This window comes from Scyliorhinus canicula, chromosome 10 (assembly GCF_902713615.1).
Source record: "Scyliorhinus canicula chromosome 10, sScyCan1.1, whole genome shotgun sequence".
Taxonomy (NCBI): Eukaryota; Metazoa; Chordata; class Chondrichthyes; order Carcharhiniformes; family Scyliorhinidae; genus Scyliorhinus; species Scyliorhinus canicula.
Genome location: NC_052155.1, coordinates 121,721,449 through 121,740,136, shown reverse-complemented (window position 1 = coordinate 121,740,136; position 18,688 = coordinate 121,721,449). Strand labels below are relative to the sequence as shown.

The window sequence follows — 18,688 nt, the reverse complement described above, 5'->3', positions numbered from 1 at the left end:
TGTGAGTCCCAACTGGGCCTGCCTCCCGAGCGAAGAAGCTCGTATTCCATGAGAGGGAGATTGATTAGAGTATCTCCGTAGCTTCGTTGGGGTTCTTTGCCTGTTCCTCAATTCAGTGTCCTTTAGTTATCAACCCTCCTGTCTGTGGAAACAATTTCATCCCTGTAAATCGTCTGTGCAGAGCTGACTGTGCAGGAGAGTACTTATAGCGACGTTCAAGGTTAATACAAATGAGAAACTGGAAACAATTTATACAATCGGAGCTGGAATTTGTTTTTCCTGGATAATGCATTAGCGCTAAAATAAGTCCTGTTTAGAGGCAATGAGTGACACTTAGCTGGTTCATCTTGGTACATCTGGGTTTACAGTTACAAGTGGTCCCCTACGTCCGGGAAAGGGAAAAGCTGGGAAGTGTCCCTTTGTTTGCATTGGTCCAATATCCCTGCTGCTGTCTCCAGTCTTGCTGCCCAATAGCAGGCAGGCAGCGAGGAAGGCGCCATCTCCAGGGTGTGCAGCGTTGCTGGCGGCCGCGCGCTGCCTCACACCTGGCTGCCGCTGGAGTGTGCCAGGAACTGCAAACATGGGCTGGCGCTTAGTGACCACTCTCAGCAACTGGGTGAGAACACCGCTTTAACCCTGTACCTCAATTCGCATCTTACTCTCGGTGCATGCAGCTGGTGGCATTAGGGGAAGGTGCAGAAGGTTTGCCAAAAAATGTCGTTGTCCACTGGGCGGTAAACCGGCTTTGGGGAGAAGGAGATTTCTGACGCCTGCTTGTGTGTCTGAGTCCGGACGTGGTCGTTGAAGTCTCCTCTTCTCTCCATCGTGACAGCACTCCTTAAAACGCTGAGGGAAGCAATCAGTTTCTGAAACTGAACATCTGTGCCTGCAGATAAGAATTGCAAATGTATTTTGTGTGTGTGTGGTATTGGGTTTGGTAAATTATTTTTCTGTGAACATTTATGAATTGCCGTTTCTACTTTGTTGCTGGGCATGTTCTCCAGTCAACAGTTACATGGTTCGTGTTGCATTAGGCTGGATCTACCCTGCACGGGAGATTGTATACAATCCAGGTAAAGTGATTAAAATTTAATTCCCAGACTATATTTTCACGATTTATTGAATTGAATGCACCAATCGATGACCGTGTAGTATCAGCTACCGTGCGCCCTTCTCGGAAAGGTTTAAAACTGAAATGCAATTCTCTGTGACCGCTGCAATGTCCTAATGGTTTCACAGCACATTTATTTTTATGTCTCAGATGTGCTGACCAGCTTGAAGACAAAAGGGAGCTCTGGTGTGTGGCTGCTTATGTGTATTACTTAAATCTCCTGTTATTTTGTACTGTTGACACTCTTTCCAGTTTTGTTTTTATTGTCAATGTCTTGGACTTTTCTTCCCCTCTGTTGTTTTATTCTCCGCACCTCAGGCTTTCATTCCACCCCCTTCATATTGTTTTTATCCAGTGCATTTCAGATTATCTCCCACCTCTATGACTCCTGGTCCTCTTGTCTCCTTTTCCAGGCTAGTACACCTTGATGGGCAGCACGGGCAGCATGGTGGTTAGCATAAATGCTGCACAGCTCCAGGGTCCCAGGTTCGATTCCCCGCTGGGTCACTGTCTGTGCGGAGTCTGCACGTCCTCCCAGTGTGTGCGTGGGCTTCCTCCGGGTGCTCCGGTTTCCTCCCACAGTCCAAAGATGTGTGGGTTAGGTGGATTGGCCATGCTAAATTGCCCGTAGTGTCCTAAAAAGTAACGGTGGGGGGGGGGGGGGGTTGTTGGGTTACGGGTATAGGGTGGATACGTGGGCTTGAGTAGGGTGATCATTGCTCGGCACAACATTGAGGGCCGAAGGGCCTGTTCTGTGCTGTACTGTTCTATGATTCTATGTTTTTCTCGCTGCAGCTGTCACAATATGGGTTTCACAACCTATGAGAGGAAGTCAGTTCCAACCTTTATGTGAGGTGAAACTGGTTTCCAGAGAAAAGAAGCTGATTTTTAATGCCAAGGGAGTTTGGGATAATTCCACGCCCCAGCCGTTTTCTTAGACCTGCACTGTGAAAATGGGAATTAGTAAACACCTGAGGAGTCAATTTTTAGTGCCTGGTTTCATTTAAATTTGTCAGGTTACTTGCTGCCAGCAAGATAATTTACAAGTAGGGGCGGGAAGAATTGCAGATAGTTGGCCCTGGCATATTTTTGCAGGTTCCTGGACATGTATTTCTGTTCTTCTGGGCCCACAAAAATAAGTTGACACATCTTTGACAGGTCAATTCAGTTCTTCCTCTCTTGTGTAAATGCCATCAAAATGCCAACACCCCACCTATTTACCTCCTTGGATCCATTTTCAAGGGATCTAATGCAAGAAAAGTTGGGTGTTTTAGACCCTGCCTCAAAATGGCGACAATAATGAGGCCATTACACCTGTGTTAAACCCAGGTGAAGGCAGTAAACATAGTCCACTTACTGAGGAAAATATTGAATAGGAGATGAATAAGTACACATATTGGGCCAGATTTTGAGATGGTGATAATGGTGGAATTATCAACATTTGCTTTCATTACACTGAAACTGTCAGCAATCTTTGATGTGACGCTGCAGAAATCTTTGTCAGGAATGTGCTTTACCACGGTCTTTGCACCTGCAATCAGCACAGAAATCAGTGACTCTCTATGAGCATGAAAATGTTATGCCTCCATAAATTCATCTGAGTTTTTGTTTAAATGATTTTAATAAAGTTTTTCATTTTATACAAAATAAACAAATCTGTGTAGACCGGATACAGTTTATAAAAGCACAACATTAGAAATAACCCCCCCCACCTTTTTTGTTGTTTTGAAATATTTGTATTGGAATACATCGTTTACGAAAGGGGATTGCCATGCATTTACATATATATAACCCCCCCCCCCCCCCCCCCCCTCCCGGGTCCCGTCCCGTTTTTGGTGTTCCTCTGGGGTCTTATTCTATTTAATTTTATTTGTCTGTGCCCGCCCTGGCTGGGCTCAAGGTCCCCGTAGCTGGCTCTGTTGTTCTACATCTAAGTTTTTAACAGCGTAAATAATTATAGCTGAACAACTCTGGTCATGAAAAAATAATTTTAGATGAATGGTATGCCATTCCGTTCATTCCCGAGATAAATTCTAAACATTTGTTTGATATTTTACCTTCTATCTTAATCCCATGCATCTCTCGCAACTTTTATTTTGGTCTCTTTTTGGTCTCTTTAAAATGACTAAGAAGTGATTAGTAATCAGTGGTTTTTACTTCATGGTTTATGGTATGTGGGTATTCTGTCATCTGATTGGTTGCTCATCCAGTTCGATACCCTCACTGTTCCTTGATGCTGGAGATCTCTTTTCACTGGCACCAGAATACAATTGACATGGTTAGAAGGAATTGACATTGTTACATGGAAAATCAAGGACACCGAGTTTGCTAGATCATTTGGACAGTCGTCTTCAATTAATGACAAACACTGTGCATTCACTGCTGAATGCAACATCCAGGCCATTGGAATTGGGGGACAAAGATTGAGGGTTTTCTTTTCCACTTTTCTTTTCTGCTTTGTATGATTGTTATGTTGAACCAATGGATTTTCATCTTCAGGTCTGCCCGTATTAAATGGGTTAAAAGCTGCCGATCCCAGTTGAAAGGTCATGTTCAAATAGAACTCCATTCTCTATATAAACTAATCGGGATAATTATTAACAATGGTAGGTACAAACTCAGTGAAAGACAAATTGCACATGGGCAAAACCTAAAGGGGTGCAACAAATAGAAGACAATTTCACAATTTGGGGGGATTAAAATTCAAATTTTTGGAAAGTTTTAAAAGTTTCTCATTCCACCAGAAGCCTTTGCAAAGGCTGAAAAAGTGAAAGATGGAGAAGTGGCAGCATTAGTAGCGACGTTCATTTATATAGTGCCTGTTAATGTCGGAAAAAAAACTCGAGAACCATAGGATACAAAGGGAATGTGATACAAATCAATGAAGAAGATATTAGGAGAGGTTACCAAAACTTGGTCAAAGAGTAGGCTTCAATGACAGCCTTAAAAACAGAGAGGGATATGGAGAGGCTGAGTAATTTACAAAGGCATTTTCAGAGCATGGGTCTTGATGAGTGAAGGTATAGCCATTAAAAGTTAAATGCCGACAAAGTCAGAAGATTATGAACTTTTGTGCAGGATGTGTGGTGATGACGGATAATGGATATACACTGGAGCAGGTTACTGAGACCATGGAGGCTTTAACTATTAAAAAAAATATTCAGGGTACACAATTCTATTTTTTCCAATTAAAGGGCAATTTAGCATGGTTAATTCACCTATCAGGCACATCTTTGGCTTGTGGGGGTGAGACCCACGCAGAAACTGGGAGAATGTGCAAACACCACATGGATGGGGGACCGGGATTGAACCTAGGTCCTCAGCGCCGTGAGGCTACAGTGCTAACCACTGTGCCACCGTGCCGCCTGAAGGCTTTAACTAAAGGATGGTATTTTTAAAATTTGGGCATTGGGAGCCAATGTAGATTTCAGGACCGACTGACGGCACTTGCCTTTCCAGATTAGTTTTCTCTCCTGTGTAACCATCACTGCCACTTCCTGGATAAAGTTTCCGTTCCAGTTGCTTCCTAGCCTTCGGTTCTCAATTCACTCTGTCAAGGAGTTCAATTTTCCATTTACCTAAATTACCAAACATCTTTTCTCAAAGGTAGGGGAGTCTAAAACTAGAGGGCATAGGTTTAAGATAAGAGAGATACAAAAAGGTCCAGCGGGGCAATTGTTTCACACACAGGGCGGTGTGTGTCTGGAACGAGCTGCCAGAGGGAGTAGTAGAGGTGGGTACAATTTTGTCTCTTGAAAAGCATTTAGACAGTTATATGGGAAAGCTGGGTATAGAGGGATATGGGCCAAATGCGGGCAATTGGGACTAGCTTAGTGGAATAATTAGGGGGGCATGGACAAGTTGGGCCGAAGGACCTGTTTTCATGCTGTAAACCTCTGACTCTCGCCATTTCCATTTGGACCTGTACTACTGTTAGTGGATTGAGCTTGTATGAGTGTTGTTAAACGAGAAAATAATTTTCGATATCACACCATGCACAATTACTTTTGTACATCCCAAATTATCCTCCCACACAGCTCTTTCAGGTCATTTTGATTTTCCTCTGGAAGGTAACTCAATAATTTATCCCAATTTTTGAATGTTTCTTCATTGTCCAATTTAATTTGAGGAATGTCAAGTTCAGAATTGGCTGGATTTATCTCTTCTCCCTGAATTAGAATGATTAACACTTCCTCCTCCTTTCCTTATCTATCAAAATACCGAGCATATTAACATGACAGAGTCCTCCTTCTGCCTGGTGTTCTTATCAAATAATTCACCTCATTCAGTTTCCTTTCAATCTGATAAGGCCCACTAAATCTTGCTTTTAAAGGCTCCCCTAACAATGTTCATACTTTCTTCCCACAAACATTATGAATTTTTGATTTATTATCCGTTTCTTTTTTCATCACTTGTGACACTTTTAAATGTTTTCTAGCCAATTCACCAGCCCTATTTAAATTCTCCCTAGAGTTTGACACGTGGCCCAACAACAGCCTCTTAACTGCTGACTCATAAATTTCTCTTTGATTAGTTTAAGTGGTCCCCTCTCCTCATGATCAAAAGGCAATTCAAGTGGACTGAATTTAGTGGACTGATTCCTAATTGCAAATAGTACAAATGGAATTCCTTTATCCAAATTCTCTGGATTATCCTGACTATAGGTCCTCAACATGGTCTTTAGAGTGTTGTCACCTTTCTAATGCCCCTTGTGATTCCGGTTGATACTTCGTGGAGTTGCATTGCTTTACTCCTAAATTATCCATCACTTCCTTGAATAACTTTGACATAAAATTGGATCCCTGATCTGATTGAATTTCTTTTGGTGGTTCATATCCAGTAAAAAGTTTGGTTAGTTTCTCTGTAACTATGTAATGTTTCTTAATGGAATTGCCTCCGGACATTTAGTAGACACACCCATTACGGTCAACAGATACTCATTCCCACTTTTGGTTTTCTGATATAACAGCTTCATCTCTGAATCTTTGTTGTAACTCAAGCCACTTGCTTGAACTAAAGACACCCGCTTCACCCACCACCTGCTCTGGTTTTTTACTAACCATCTGATCAAACATGGTTTCTGTCAACTGAATTTCAGCCTTCCTATCGGTTCAAGTCTCCTCCTCAAGTTCTCTTCCTTCTGTGACACACTGTGGCTTTGTGAAAGGGTTACTACACAATCGGGAAACAATGCCAGATATACTTCTTGCAACATTTCAGTTGCTTGGCTTTCATCTGGCTTTCCAGCCACAGTAGGCTGCATGGTAGCACAGTGGTTAGCACGGTTGTTTCACAGCTCCAGGGTCCCAGGTTCGATTCCCTGCTGGGTCTTTGTCTGTGCGGAGTCTGCACATTCTCCCCATGTGTGCATGGGTTTCCTCCGGGTGCTCCGGTTTCCTCTCAGTACAGAGATGTGCAGGTTAGGTGGATTAGCCATGATAAATTGCCCTTAGTATCCAAAAAAGTTAGGTGGGGGTTACTGGGTTACGGGGATAGGGTGGAGGCCTGGGCTTAAATAGGGTGCTCTTTCCAAGGGCCGGTGCAGACTCGATGGGCTGAATGGCCTCCTGCACTGTAAATTCTATGATTCCATGATTCTCCCACCTATGATCCAGCTATATCATTACCTCGGATAAATTGTACCCCTGCACTGGTATTTATTCTATAATTCCTACTACCACTTCAGTTTTTCGCGCTACTGCTCTTACCACCAATCCCATATATTGCCACCTTTGCCGACAATGTGCCTTCCAAATCACATATCCTTATCTCTCACCATTAAAGATTGACTTACTCCTGTATCCCGGAAGATTTTAATCTCCTCACCTACTCCACCAAGTACACATGTGTAAACATTACTCTCACAAATAAAATCCTTAAAGTTCTGATATCTGCTTATCCACCAACCTCTGAACAGTTCGTACACTCTGTGGCACCTCTTCCACAGGGATGATGGCTTTTTCTGCCACTTTAATAAACCCTGATCCTGTATTGCCGCGACTGTCTTCCCAGCACTTTTCGTAAGCCACCATCTCTGCGACGTCACATGCCCAGCTTTATTACAATGAAAACATTTCATAGATTATCATAGAATTTACAGTGCAGAAGGAGGTCATTCGGCCCATCGAGTCTACACCGGCTCCTGGAAAGAGCACTCTACCCAAGGTCAACACCTCCACCCTATCCCCATAACCCAGTAACCCCATCCAACACTAAGGGCAATTTTGGACACTAAGGTCAATTTATCATGGCCAATCCACCTAACCTGCACATCTTTGGACTGTGGGAGGAAACTGGAGCACCCGGAGGAAACCCACGCACACACTGGGAGGATGTGCAGACTCCACACAGACAGTGACCCAAGCCGGAATCAAACCTGGGACCCTGGAGCTGTGAAGCAATTGTGCTATCCACAATGCTACCGTGCTGCAACTAGTGGTTGGTTCCTTTTTACTCTGAGGCACATTCTCCTTAACATTACCAACTATACCTCCTCTGCATGGACCCCCTGTGAACATCTCATGTTTCCAGTTACTATCTTTCGCAGATTGAAATTGATATCGAACACCAAATGTCGCTGTATGAACAAACTTAAAATTGTCAGCCATTTTAACTCTCTGCTCTTCCACATGAGTTCTCACTACTGCGGGAAGTGAATCTTTAAATTCCTCTAAGATAATTATTTTCCGAAGCACCTCAATACATATTGTTTGTTTTTAGTGCTCTTGTCCACCTATCAAAATTAGCTTCTTAATTCTATATAGGTCTGATCTAGTTCTTTTCTTAAATTTCTGAACTTCTGTCTGCAGGCTTCTGGAACTAGTTTGTGGGCACTTAATATGGCTTTGTTCATCACATTGTAATCCTCAGATAGCTCCTCTGATCGTGAGGCAAACCTGTCACGAGCTCTACCTACCAACTTTGTTTGAATCAACACCACTCACATGGTCTTTGGCCAGTTCAATTCTTTAGCTACTTTCTTAAAGGATGTAAAGTATGCTTCAACATCTTCTTTCTCATCGAATCTTGTCAAAGCTTGCATATTTCCCATACCAGCCTCCCCGGACAGGCGCCGGAATGTGGCGACTAGGGGATTTTCACAGTAACTTCATTGAAGCCTACTCGTGACAATAAGCGATTTTCATTTCATTTCATTTTTCATATTTAAACATGTCCCGACCAAACCTTTGACTAGGGGTATTTTTCCTTCCCCTCAGCTCCTGTTAACTAATAAGTTTAAATATTGAGCCATGGCTTGTTTTATCTGTGCCTTATTTGCCTCTTTTGGCAGGGCTAACTGCAATTCCTCTGCCAACCCAAAAGCTTTGCTTTAGATTCCCCTTGTATCTCCTCCTGAATAATTTCTTCCATCTCCAGGACATCTTATGCAACTGCAAGGGCCATCTCCAGTCACTCCCTATTCAATATTTCAAACCTGGAAAGAATCCATTCAATCCATGCACACTCGCTGTCTTTAAGTTCAATAACCCCAAGACCAACAAGGAATTAAAGTTTTAAGACGGTGCGGAAAGATAGATTTATTCCAGGAGTGATATCATAAGAAATAGGGTTTGGTTATTTTATAAACGAGCTTTGTTAAAACAAAAGATAAACAATATTTGAATTTTTAAACATCAACCCTAACAATAACAGGTTACATGTAGTTTCTTAACTTTAACACATGAGTTCCCATTAAACAGCACTTCAAATTAACATACACCCCTCATTTCAGGCAAGCAAAGATACTTGCATTTACGAAGCAATTTTCTGTTGTTAGTCAATTTCCTTTAGAACCCTTTTTGAAAGTCTGACTTTGGGACAGCTTTCCATTACCTCTTTCGGTAGCTTTTCAAATCCTTCTCCACACCTTTTCAAAACCGGATTGTTTCTCGCTCTCTCTGAGCTCCGCCAAGCCCTTCAAACAAAGGTTCTCTCCTGGGGTGCTCAAACTTGAACCCATCAGTGTTATCTTGGCTGTTTGATTTCCCACTCCCAATTGTACAAAAGAACAGAGCCATTCTGTTGATATACAATTAACCCCCATTGACAGACAAATAGGCCAACAGGCTCTGTAATGGGCTCATGACTGGTCAGACAGGAGTGTCCCAAAGGACAATGAATCTTGAGTGAATCGCCCTGGCTGAACAGTGGCATCCTGTGTATTCCCACTAACGCATTTAAGTCTGAATGGGACAATGTAACTTCAGCCACGTGTGGGCGTATCTCTCTGACTCCATCTAGCAGTTTTCCACTCAACCTGTGAATGCCTGGATTGCTGCTACATCTTCAATCCCATTTCTGGATATCTTCCTCTCGTAACAGTAAAAAGCAATGCTTTGGCTATGATCAGATAGTTTTATTCTTCACCTAAATAAGGAATGTTGCATTTAGAGGAATAACAGATGAGAGGCATTGGAAAACCATCATGTGATTCAAAGGCTGCAGGGAAAACAAAGGCCTGATCCTTGGGGAGTGTAATTTGTGATTTTTGGTTTGGGTAATTTTCAGTGCTGTGAAAGGTTCTTGTGGTGGCAGCATTGCCCATGGCTCATGAGCTCATCAGGGCACAGATTTCTTCACTGTGTCTGCTCCTGAGTACAATGTGCCTTCAGGTTGCTCTGCTTTGTGTGCTGGCAACTCCAGAACTGGAGACCTGTCATCTGGGTGTCGTATTGCATTAAGTGCTTCCTGTACAACCTATTGCTCACAGGTCTCCGCTTGCCACTCTTTCGAAACAGGATCTTCTCCAGATTGTCAATGCCTGCAACAGCACCTTCAGGAAAGTGTATGCAAATTGTCGGGGGCCGCTCTTTCATTGGTGCATGCCATGGTGCTGCTCTACTGCATTTCATTCTCTGTCATCATTCACAATAATAGCTGCAGGGTGCTCTTTAAATTGGGGCACCATGTCTACATTACCCTTTTTCTACGTGTGTGCCGCCGTTAATTGAATTGGGAACACATCAGTGTGGCATTAATGGACCTGTTGGAATTATGCCAGCAATGTGGAACTGGGGTCAGGACCCAGAAACATTCCTGATGTCATGGTATTGACCCTGAAATGAAAATTCAGCCCTATGATTTCCCATGACTCATTACATTCAGAATTAACTGGCAGGTTATCCACGAAAGCTGGTCAACTTTTCTCCTTGCCAAGTTCCCTTTAAATTTGTGAAAGGATTGTAACAACTCCACATTTCTGACACTTGATTCCAGAAGGCAATGACTCCATAGCAAACATAGAGTCTGCACATTCTCCTCGTGTCTGCGTGGGTTTCCTCCGGGTGCTCCAGTTTCCTCCCACAAGTCCTGAAAGATGTGCTGTTAGGTAATTTGGACATTCTGAATTCTCCCTCTGTGTACCCGAACAGGCGCTGGAGTGTGGCGACGCGGGGATTTTTACACTAACTTCATTGCAGTGTTAATGTAAGCCTACTTGTGACAATAATAAAAATTATTATTCTGGCAGCTGATCTCACACTGTCTGTAGATTTGACAGCAATCCCCTCCTCGTCCTACTATCACTATCTGTTTCAAATAAGCCTTCTAAACTGAGTGCTTGTAATCCCCTCATCATTTTAAAGATTTCAATCATATCCCCTCCAAGCTAATATTTCCCCAAAGGGCAGCACGGTAGCACAAGTGATTAGCACTGTGGCTTCACAGCGCCAGGGTCCCAGGTTCGATTCCCTGCTGGGTCACTGTCTGTGCGGAGTCTGCACGTTCTCGCCGTGTCTGCGTGGGTTTCCTCCGGGTGCTCCGGTTTCCTCCCACAGTCCAAAGACATGCAGGTTAGGTGGATTGGCCATGATAAATTGCCCTTAGTGACCAAAACGTTTGGAGGGGTTATTGGGTTACGGGGATTGGGTGGAAGTGAGGACTTAAATGGGTCGGTGCAGACTTGATGGGCCGAATGGCCTCCTCCTGCACTGTATGTTCTATGTGCTACAGCAGGAAGCTCCACCGATCATTAATGTTTGCAAAATTGTGTGCAGTGCCCACCTGAATTTCTGACTGTTTTCTCAGCAGATGGGACTTCTTGCTGGCAACACAAAGTCAGAAAATGACCATTTTTATATCATCCTTGCACCCTCTTCTGGGCATCAAATACATACAACTCTCTGCCAATAGCTTTTATAGCAATAACCTCTGGTACTGTCATCCCTATCCATTTCAAAACTAACTGGACTGCATTAAATCCCCTTGTTATTTAAAAGCTAAAATTCTCTACTTTTATGTTTGCATTTTGTCACGTAAAATCGTCTTCATTCTAAAAACATACACATTTCTCCAGAAGTGCTTGCTGAGAATGACACTCTCTGCTTGGATTGCTGGCTCATTTGAATCAACTGTAATGTCCTTGCAACCGCATTCATATCTAGGCAAGGAGAACAATGCTGGGAAAAATGGGAAAGTTGCTGAAAACTCCACCATCTATATAACCAACGTTTTTGACTTGCACAAAAGTATGTGTTGGATCAGAAATTCAGCCATCGTCTGTTCTGATTGACCGTCGCGTTTTGCATTTGCTTACTTTAACTATACACTTGGAATATCTTGCTTTTAGAGGATGCAGATCAAATTTATGCAATGTTTAGATTCACTCTCTCTCTCTCTCTGTTGCAGGTCCCATGTTTGTGCAGTAGTGCTCCATGTCTGGTGTGCTCATGTTGCCCAACTGGGCGAACTTCCATCGTAACACGATTGGTGTACACAACCATTTTATTGCTTGGTACAACTGTTGCTGGTATTGTGCTCGTACCTGCTGTAGAAGATCAGTTAAGGAAGGTATGATACAGGATTAAGCTTTAATAATACATTAGTTGTCTGAATTGATAAGGCCTGGAGGAAAATGACTCCAACTGTAATGTTTAAAGAAGAACAGGCTTCATAACATTGTTTGGCAGATTAAGCTCATTGGGTCCAATCTATGCTCAAAGTGGGTGGAGGTACTTGCAAGGAATCCATCATGGAAAATCATAGGTGCCAAGTCTGTTTTATCATCTGTTGCAGTAACCATTTATGTATATCTTTCCACATATTGTAAGTCCAACAGAGTCAAGCAATGGGCCATATGATAGTAAGGATCGAGATCTACTCACCTGCGGTTTTCGCCATGGAGATATAGACATCATGCGCTGAAGGGCTTCTTTCTGTGCTTTAAAAACTCTTTCCTTGTCTGGGATGGAGTCTCCAACCATTAAAGTTGGTGGTGAATTTGAGTCTGTCATAAATCGACAAAAGTTGATTCCACCAGTCGCCTGTGCATCTTGGTTAAGAGTTGCCACTGCGGGAGCAATTACCGATTTGGGTGCAAATTCTGCTCAAACTGGCCCATTGGAAAGATTTTGCTCAAGTTTCTGCTCAAACATATTTGCAAATCGCAGCATATAATGTTGTTGGAGTTAAGAAAAACTTCAACGTCTGTTCTCGACTGCGCGGTGTTGGTAAAACTTTGTTTAATTCGGAAAAACTGTGTGCACAGAGGAGAGACAGACCCCGCGACCACCCTGCAGCTCGCAAAAGTCAGCGCTGATCATAGTCAGAATTACATGTATATATATTTAAAGTTCGCTGGAGTCACAAGCAGGTATTGACGTCACTGAATCATTTGGAACAATACAAAGTGATCAATATGCATATTTTCTAGTCCCCGTAATGGGAAAACGATTAAAGAATACAATGTTTCCTTACAATCTCATGTGTTTGTGCTTAACATATTTAACTTCTAGAAGAAGTGCGACTATGTTGGACAATGGATCCATTAGACTTACCAGGGCCTCCTGTGTTTCCCTTTTCATATTCAAATGCTCTGTGAGATGATGATATCATTTCCAATGTGGGTGATTTTAACCCCTTGCTTATTGGTTTTCCTGTGGTATATGTTTAATCCCTTGCCTGCTGGTTTGCCCTTGACCTGTGCTATTACAATACTTTGAGACATCTTTATTATACCAATCCGGACACATATAGCAATTTCTTCATTAACAATGTCATCCATGGGCCAGTGAAATTGGACAGTGTTATAGACTGTAATCTTAAAAGATGAAAGCTATATAAAAATATTTTTTGATTGTTGAATCCGCTGTAAGCAGAACGCATAGTTGATAAGTAGAAATTAACAAACAAGGTTTATTACAATACAATCTATAACTCCTCCACTTTCCTAAGGGTCTGCTTCCCCGACCTGCACTCAGGCCGGGGTTTTTATACAAGCTGGGGTTCTCCTTGTTAAGGGGAAGCCCTGCCCCTTTAAAGTGGAAGTTCATATTCAGGGGAGGTCATGGGAAACGGTATGGTCCTGACCCTGTGCCCTCCATTGGGGTTATAACACTCCCTCTGCAAATATCCCCATCCTCAATGATGGAGGATCCCAGCACATCTGTGCAAAAGACAAGGCTGAAACATTTGCAACTATCTTCAGCCAGAAGTGCCGAGTGGATGATCAATTTCAGTCTCCTCTAGAGGTCCCCAGTGTCACAGATGTCAGTCTTCAGCCAATACGTTTCACTCCACGTGATATCAAGAAATGGCTTGAGGCACTGGATACTGCAAAGGCTATGGGCCAGGACAATATTCAGGCAATAGTAACGAAGACTTGTGCTCCAGGACTGCCGTGCCCCTAGCCAAGCTGGTCCAGTACAGCTGCAACACTGGCATCCACCCGGCAATGTGGAAAATTGCCCAGAATGTCCTGCACATAAGAAATAGGACAAATCCAACCCAGACAATTATCGCCCGATCTATTCTCCATCATCAGCAAAGTGATGGAAGGAGTCATCAACAGTGCTATCAAGCCGCACTTAATTAGCAATAACCTGCTCATGAATGCTCAGTGTGGGTTTCGCCAGTGTCACTCAGCTCCTGACCTCATTACAGCCTTGGTCCAAACATGGACAAAAGAGCTGAATGCCAGAGGTGAGGAGAAATGACTGTCCTTGACATCAAGGCAGCATTTGGCTGAGTGTGGCATCAAGGAGCCCTAGCTATGAGTCAGTGGGAATCAGGGGGAACCCCAGCTACGAGTCAATGGGAATTGAGGGGGGGGGGGGGGGAACTCTCCGTTGGTTGGAGTCATACCTGCACAAAGGAAGATGGTTGTGGTGGTTGGAGATCAGTCTTCCAAGTTCAGGACATGTTCCTAAGGGTAGTGTCCTAGGTCCAACCATGTTCAGTTGTTTCATCACTGACCTACCTTCCATCATAAGGTCAGAAGTGGGGATGTTTACAGATGACTGCACCACACAAATTCCAGGCAATGACCATCTCCTACAATAGAGGATCTAACTACCGCACCTTGACATTCAATGGTATTACCATCGCTGAATTCCCCCACAATCAACATCCTGGGGGGTTAGCATTGATCAGAAACTGAACTGGACTAGCCACATTAATACTGTGGCTACCAGGGCAGGTCAAAGGCTAGGAATCCTACAACAAATAACTCACCTCCTGACTCCCCAAAGCCTGTCCACTATCTGCAAAGCACAAGTCAGGAGTGTAATGGAATACTCTCCACTTGCCTGGATGAGTGCAGCTCTAACAACACTCAAGAAGCTCAGGGGCAGCTCAGGGGCGGCACAGTGGTTAGCATTGCTGCCTACGGCGCTGAGGTCACAGGTTCGAATCCCGGCTCTGGGTCACTGTCCGTGAGGAGTTTGCACATTCTCCCCGTGTCTGCGTGGGTTTCACCCCCACAACCCAACAAAATGTGCAGGATAGGTGGATTGGCCACGCTAAATTGCCCCTTAATTGGAAAAAATAATTGGGTACTCTAAATTTTTTTTTTTTTTAAAACACTCAAGAAGCTCAACACCATCCAGGACAAAGCAGCCTGCTTGATTGCTCCCCTTCTACAAATATTCAAACCCTCCACCACCGAAGGACAGTGGCAGCCGTGTGTACCATCTACAAGATGCACTGCAGTAACTCACCGAGGTTTCTTAGACAGCACCTTCCAAACCCACGACCGCTACCATCTAAAAGGACAAGAGCAGCAGAAACCTGGAAATCCCACCACCTGGCGATTTCCCCTCCCAAGTTACTCACCACCCTGATTTGGAAATATATCGGCATTCCTTTACTGTCGCTGGGGCAACATCCTGGAACTCCCTCACTAACAGCACAGTGGGTGTACCTACACCTCAAGGACTGCAGCGGTTCAAGAAGGCAATTCACCACCACCTTCTGAAGGGCAAGTAGGGATGGGCAATAAATACTCACCTAACCAGCGATGCCCACATCCCGTAAATGAATTTTAAAAAAGCTGGGGGTGGCGGCAGCAAGAGCAGCGGCGAAGGAGATGAAGCTGGGAGGTCTGGATCAATGGCCGGTACGGCTGGAGTATCCAGCATGCGGCTTCGGAGGTGGTCTACGTGGCAATTAGACCCATGGCCATGTTTCCGTATTTGGTAGGAAACCAGACCCGTTCTGACCAAAACGCGCTGGAGATCCAAGTGGCTCCGTCGCTGAAATTCCACACGTGTACCGCGTCTCCTGCGGCGAACACACGTAGTGGCTTGCAGCAGCCTGTGACTGCTTCGGTTCGGTCCTGAGCAAGGCAGACTTCCCCGCAAATATCCGGAAAGATGAGATGCGGCGGCATCCCATCAACATCTCGGCTGGCGTGATGCCTGTTATGGCGTGCGGAGTTGTCCATTAGCAGAATAAGAATATCGCTAAGCGGGTCTCCCAGGAACCTGCCTTTTCATTCTGAGCTCAAATGTTTGCACTGCCCGCTCGGGCAGCCCATTCAAAGCCGGGTGGTATGGGGTGGTCCTCATGTAACAGATCCTGTTGGTGGACACGGATGTCGCAAATTCCTCACACTTACATGCTGACACCAGCACCTCGGGTAGGTTGTGCAAGCTGAAAATGTGTCAGAGTTTGTCTATGGTGGTCTGAGCCATCGTCCCCTGCACTTTGAGGACCTCCATCCCCTTGGAGTGGGTATCGACAAGGACGAGCAACATTGCGCCCTAAAAGGGGCCCGCAAAGTTGGGCAAAAACCATGGATGACCTGGCCATTCCCAAGGGTGCAGTGGGGCTGCAGAAGGCAACTTCTGGTGTGCCTCACACTTGATGCAGCGCTGGGCCACCTGCTCTGTCTGCGTCAATGCTGGGCCACCAGACGTAGCTGCGAGCTAACATTGTCATCTTGGACACACCTGGGTGTCCATTGTGGAGGTCCATCATGAGCAGGCCGTGCCCAGATGCAAAGACACGACCCAGGTTCCCCAAAGGAGTACGCCATCTTCTATGCTTAGCTCCTGCATCTTTAGGTCTTGCCCGGTGCTGAGCCCCATACTGCACCATGTGGCGAACGTGGGATAGCTGAGGGTCAGTCTGGGTCCACCCCCGGATGCTGGATGCCGTGACCGGTACCGAGTCCATAAAATGGAGGGTGGCAATGATCTCGCTGGTATAGGTGGCCTTGTCGGGATGGGCAGATGGCCCAATGCTTTGGCGTGGGGAATCTTGGTCCTGGAGCGGTATTCCAAAACATAGTCATGCGCTACACGCAGCAATGCCCATCACTGGATGGGGGCTGAAGCAGTGGTGGGGGGGGGATTGCTCCAACTTCCTTGAAGAGCCCTCAGAGGGGCTCGTGGTTTGTGAGAATGGTGAAGCGGTACCCGTAGACATGCTGATGAAATGTTTTGATCCCAAACATGATGGCCAAACCCTCCTTCTCGAACTGCGCATATCGCTTCTCTCCGGCCAACGCTCATGAGGCGAATGAGATGGGACGCTCAGATCCATCGTCCATGGTTGGGCGAGCATGGCCCCGATGCCATACGGAGAACCGTCGCTGGTCAACAGCCGTGTTTGTATTGGGTCAAGGTGGGTTCGCAGTCTTGGTGAGGAGAGCTGTTACTTCATCTTGGGGAAAGCCACTGCTGTTCTTGGGGCTCACTCCCAATGTTGTCCCTTCTTTACCGGGTGGTGAACTTGCATTGGGCCACCTGTTATGGAAGTCTGCCGTTAAGAAGTGTCTGGACTCTGGGGCCAGGACTAACTGGAGGTAAGTATGACTCATGTTGAGTTTAGTAAACATGCGACTGTCGCTGAGCTTTGTGTAAAGAACCTCAAACCGATGGACAGGATAATAGTCCAGTCGAGATGCATGGTTGACCGTTATCTTATCGTCGCTACATAAGCACACTGATCCATCCGGCTTCATGACCGGGACAACTGGCACTGCCCAGTCAGAGAACTGCACCGCACGTATGATGCCCACACTCTCCAACCAGTCCAATTCAGAATCTACCTTGGGTGGTAAGGATTGCGGAACAGGTCATGCACGGAATCAGCGTGGTTAAGCCATCGGGCCCAGGCTTATACAGACCACAGCCCCTTTGGTGCCCAAGCCATCCTGGAATAGCGATGGAAATCTTGTCAGATCCCTTCAGGGCCATTGGGTGCATGCAACGCACCCGCTGCCAATCTGACGGTAGGTGGCATAACTAGTCATGCATCAGCAAACTCGGACCGCTCCTATGGACCGCCACCAGGGGAAGATTTGAAGATTGTTGACCATAATTTACCGGAAACTGCCCACTATTGCCCGTGGTTCCCCTGTAGGTGGCTAGCTTTGCGTTGGTGTCCATTGAAGGCCAGACCGGATACGGTAGAACCTACGGCGAGTGACTACAGATACTGCCGCCATAGTGTTGAGCTCCATGCAGATTAAATGTCCATTAATTTGCAGAGATATATGGATGGGCATTGCTCTTGGTGCAGCCAGGTAGTGCAACTGCTGGTAGGCGCCGTCGTCGTCTTCCGCAGAGTAAACCCTGTGACGTGGGGGAGTGATTGCGCTGGGTGGTTAGATCATCATGGGGCCTCCTGTTCCCCTGGTCTTTGTGGCCTGTTGCCGCCCCGCTGGTCAGGGGGCATATTCCTGTTCCCTCCCGTTGAGGGAGAACAACCAGCAGCGTTCCCGGGCCACTCCTATAGGCGTCTCACTGCCAGGGGCCGGCTTCCTCTGGTCTCGCCGAATGTGATTTCCATTTGCTTTGGCGTCCCAGACTGAGCTCCGCCATCACCTGCTGTTCCTGGAGCCCTTGTTCGGTGTTTTCTCTGGAGATGGCACCGCGCGTTGCAGTTCCAGGTGGGCCTCAGCTAGTAATTTCCATTGAGTGGCCGCATTGCGGAGTCCATGCACCGAGTGGTCATTTAATGTTGCTCCGAATTCACAGGGCTCAGACAGTTTTCAGAGATGGGCCAGGAAGTCACTCATCGACTCGGCCTAGGCCTGAGCAGCCACATGGAACTGGAAACCCGCATGATGACCGCTGGTTTTGGGTTGAAATGCCCCCTACTAAGGCCACCAGGGCGGTGAATGACTGGGTATCTGGGGAATCCGGGTGAGTCAGGCTGTTTATCACACTGTAGGTAGGCCCTCGGCAAGCCATTAGTGATGTACCATCAATTACTAAAAAGACGAGAGTAGTGGAATAATCAAGGCTTTATTGGGCAAAGGTGCTGTGCCTCCTGTAGCTGGAACCAGAGTGGCTGCAGCACCGGCGAGCACACACATTTATACCCTGCCTACTGGGCGGAGCCAGCAGGCAG

The 18,688-nt window shown here is 45.6% G+C and overlaps 1 protein-coding gene across 1 annotated transcript in view; it reads left to right on the top strand.

The window, feature by feature from the left end:
- Window positions 1–518: 518 nt before the first annotated feature.
- The window catches only part of LOC119972636 (serine incorporator 1-like), a 131,995-nt gene continuing 113,825 nt past the window's right edge, over window positions 519–18,688 (top strand). Inside the window, exons 1-2 of the mRNA XM_038809665.1 lie at window positions 519–616; window positions 11,738–11,899. Coding sequence (XP_038665593.1) covers window positions 581–616; window positions 11,738–11,899 — 198 coding nt within the window. The 5' untranslated portion in view covers window positions 519–580. The remainder of the gene's footprint in view (window positions 617–11,737; window positions 11,900–18,688) is intronic.